Source organism: Suricata suricatta, chromosome 16, assembly GCF_006229205.1.
Source record: "Suricata suricatta isolate VVHF042 chromosome 16, meerkat_22Aug2017_6uvM2_HiC, whole genome shotgun sequence".
NCBI classification, from domain to species: domain Eukaryota; kingdom Metazoa; phylum Chordata; class Mammalia; order Carnivora; family Herpestidae; genus Suricata; species Suricata suricatta.
In genome coordinates this window covers 58,634,545-58,637,639 of record NC_043715.1, presented here as the reverse complement: position 1 = coordinate 58,637,639, position 3,095 = coordinate 58,634,545, and the positions used below count along the sequence as shown (strand labels likewise).

At 45.7% G+C, this 3,095-nt stretch overlaps 1 protein-coding gene across 1 annotated transcript in view; it reads right to left on the bottom strand.

Annotated features, from left to right (window-relative positions):
• LOC115281098 (zinc finger protein 260-like) overlaps positions 1 to 3,087 on the bottom strand; it is a 7,571-nt gene extending 4,484 nt beyond the window's left edge. The window contains exon 1 of the mRNA XM_029926385.1: positions 2,712 to 3,087. Coding sequence (XP_029782245.1) covers positions 2,712 to 3,011 — 300 coding nt within the window. The 5' untranslated portion in view covers positions 3,012 to 3,087. The remainder of the gene's footprint in view (positions 1 to 2,711) is intronic.
• Positions 3,088 to 3,095: the final 8 nt, after the last annotated feature.

Here is a 3,095-nt window from a genome sequence, read left to right as displayed (position 1 = left end):
TTGTTGAGTGAGACTGGCATTTTGGCTCAGACTGCCCAGTCACAGCTCTCCTAAGGCCTTTCTCCAGTGTGAACTCTTTGATGATAACTAAGAGCAGGATGGCTGATAAAAGATTTCCCACACTCACTGCACTCATAAGGCCTTTCTCCTGTGTGAATTCTCTGGTGTTGAATGAATGTTGCCTTCCACATAAAAGATTTCCCACATTTATTACAATTGTAGGGCCTTTCACCTGAGTGAACCTTTATGTGTACATTGAGGCCATTTCTTCGGAGAAAGGACTTGCCACATTCACTGCACTCATAAGGCCTTTCTCTGGTGTGAACTCTCTGGTGAGATCGGAGGGAATAACTGCAAGCGAAAGATTTCCCACATTCACTACACTTATAAGGCCTGATTCCAAGGTGACTTTGATAATGATACTGGAGGGCGTGGCTACGACTAAAAGATTTCCCACATTTATTACACAGATAAGGCTTTTCTCCTGTGTGAATTCTCTGGTGTACAAGGAGTTTTGACTTGCAGGTGAAAGATTTTGCACATTCACTGCACTTATAAGGCATTTCACCAGAATGAACCTTTCTGTGTACTTTGAGGCTATTTCTTTGGATAAAGGACTTGCCACATTCACTGCATTCATAAGGCCTTTCTCCACTATGAACTCTCTCGTGATAAAGGAGGACAGACCTAGTGGTAAAAGTTTTCCCACATTCACTGCACTCATAAGGTCTTTCTCCAGTGTGAACTCTCTTGTGATTACGGAGGATAGAGCTACCAGTAAAAGATTTCCCACATTCACTGCACTCGTAAGGTCTTTCTCCTGTGTGTACTCTCTGGTGAGAACGCAGGACCGAACTAGTGGAAAAAGGTTTCCCACACTCACTGCACTCATAAGGCCTTTCTCCTGTGTGAACTCTCTGGTGTTCAATGAATGATGACTTACACTTAAAAGATTTTCCACATTCATTACACTTGTAAGGCTTTTCATCTGAGTGAACCTTTAGGTGTACATTGAGGTTATTTCTTCGGGAAAAAGACTTGCCACATTCACTGCACCCATAAGGCCTTTCCCCAGTGTGAACTCTGTGATGATAATGAAGGTCTGACCTAGAGAAAAAAGATTTCCCACATTCACTGCACTCATACGGTCTTTCTCCAGTGTGAACTCTCTGGTGATAATGGAGGGCAGAAGTGTCAGCAAAAGATTTCCCACATTCAGTGCACTCATAAGGCCTTTCTCCAGTGTGAAATCTCTGGTGATAACGGAGGCCAGAACTAGTGGTAAAAGATTTTCCACATTCACTGCACTCATAAGGCCTTTCTCCGGTGTGAACTCTCTGGTGCTGAATACATGCTGACTTACATTTAAAAGATTTCCCACATTCATTACATTTGTAAGGCCTTTCATCTGAGTGAACCTTTGCATGTACATTGAGATTATTTCTTCGGAGAAAAGTCTTGCCACATTCACTGCACTCATATGGCCTTTCTCCAGTGTGAACTCTATGATGATAATGGAGGTCTGACTTAGAGAAAAATGATTTCCCACATTGACTGCATTCATAAGGCCTTTCTCCAGTGTGAACTCTCTGGTGAGAACGGAGAGCAAAAGGAGTAGTGAAAGATTTCCTACATTCACTACAGTCATAAGGCTTTTCTCCCGTGTGAACTCTCTGGTGATAACGAAGGGCAGAAGTATGAGTAAAAGATTTCCCACATTCGTTGCACTCATAAGGCCTTTCTCCAGTGTGAACTCTCTGGTGTGAACGGAGGGCAGAAGGAGTAGTAAAAGATTTTCCACACTCACTGCACTCATAAGGCCTTTCTCCGGTGTGAACTCTCTGATGACAACGGAGGGCAGAAGGAGTAGTAAAAGATTTCCCACACTCACTACACTCATAAGGCTTTTCTCCAGTATGAACTCTCTGATGATATCGGAGGGCAGAAGTATCAGTAAAAGACTTCCCACATTCTCTGCATTCATAAGGCCTTTCTCCAGTGTGAACTCTGTAATGGTAACGAAGGCCAGTTCTGGAAATAAAAGCCTTGCCACATTTACTGCACTCATAAGGCCTCTCTCCAGAGTGAACTATGTAATGGTAATGGAGGCCAGTCCTGGAGGTAAAAGACTTCCCACATTCACTGCACCCATAAGGCCTTTCCCCCATGTGAGATCTCTGATGATAAGTGAGGGCAGAGATAGAGGTAAAACACTTTGCACAGTCCCCACACTTATAAGGCCTTTCCGAGGGTTGAACAGAATGTATAATCGAACCTGAAGTATGGCTAAAAGATTCTGCACATACACTGCAAACATAATCATTTTCTTCACTGTGCCCTGTCCCAGGATGAATGAGCATAGATTTGTGGCTGAAGGATTTCCCACATTTGCTGCACGAGTTCTGCCTGGACCCGGTGTGAGTCTTCCATTGTGCAGTGTCAGCTGACATTCGTCTTAGCAATTTTCCACCTTTGCCAAACTCATGAGGTCTTTCCGCAGTATGTATTCTCTGGTGGATATCAAATAAAGATTTGTACCTGAAGGTTTTCCCACATTCACTGCACACAAAACACAGTCCGCCAGGTTGTACATCCTGATCCTGAACATGTGTATCTCCGGGACCGCAGGCTGCCCTGCGAGGTCCCCAAGTGGAACGACCTTTACTGCTCTGTGAAGTCGCCCTGCGCTGGCTGACTGTGACTGGCGTCTGTCCACTATGAGTGGCCTCTTGCTGTAGATGCCCCGAGCCAGGCACGAATTCCTTCTGAACCTCAGTACGGGTAAGGGGCTTTCCTGGATCGTGGAACCCATATCCCTTCACAGAAGAGGCCGCGTCCACACTGCTTCTGAATGGCTTCTCTCCCATGTGCTGCTGCTCCAGATGCTGCTGGAAGCTGACGCTGAAATAAAAGCGTTTTGCGCATGCCCCACACCTCAACAGTTTCTGGCTGCTTGGTTTTCCCTGGTGCTCAGCCAAGCGGAAAATGTCTCTCAAGACCGGACCACACATCTCACAGGGGTGGGTCTTCCGGGAAGACAGAGCTGCCGTGGACACGCTGGCCTGTGACACACCTACAGAAACGCTCTGATCAAG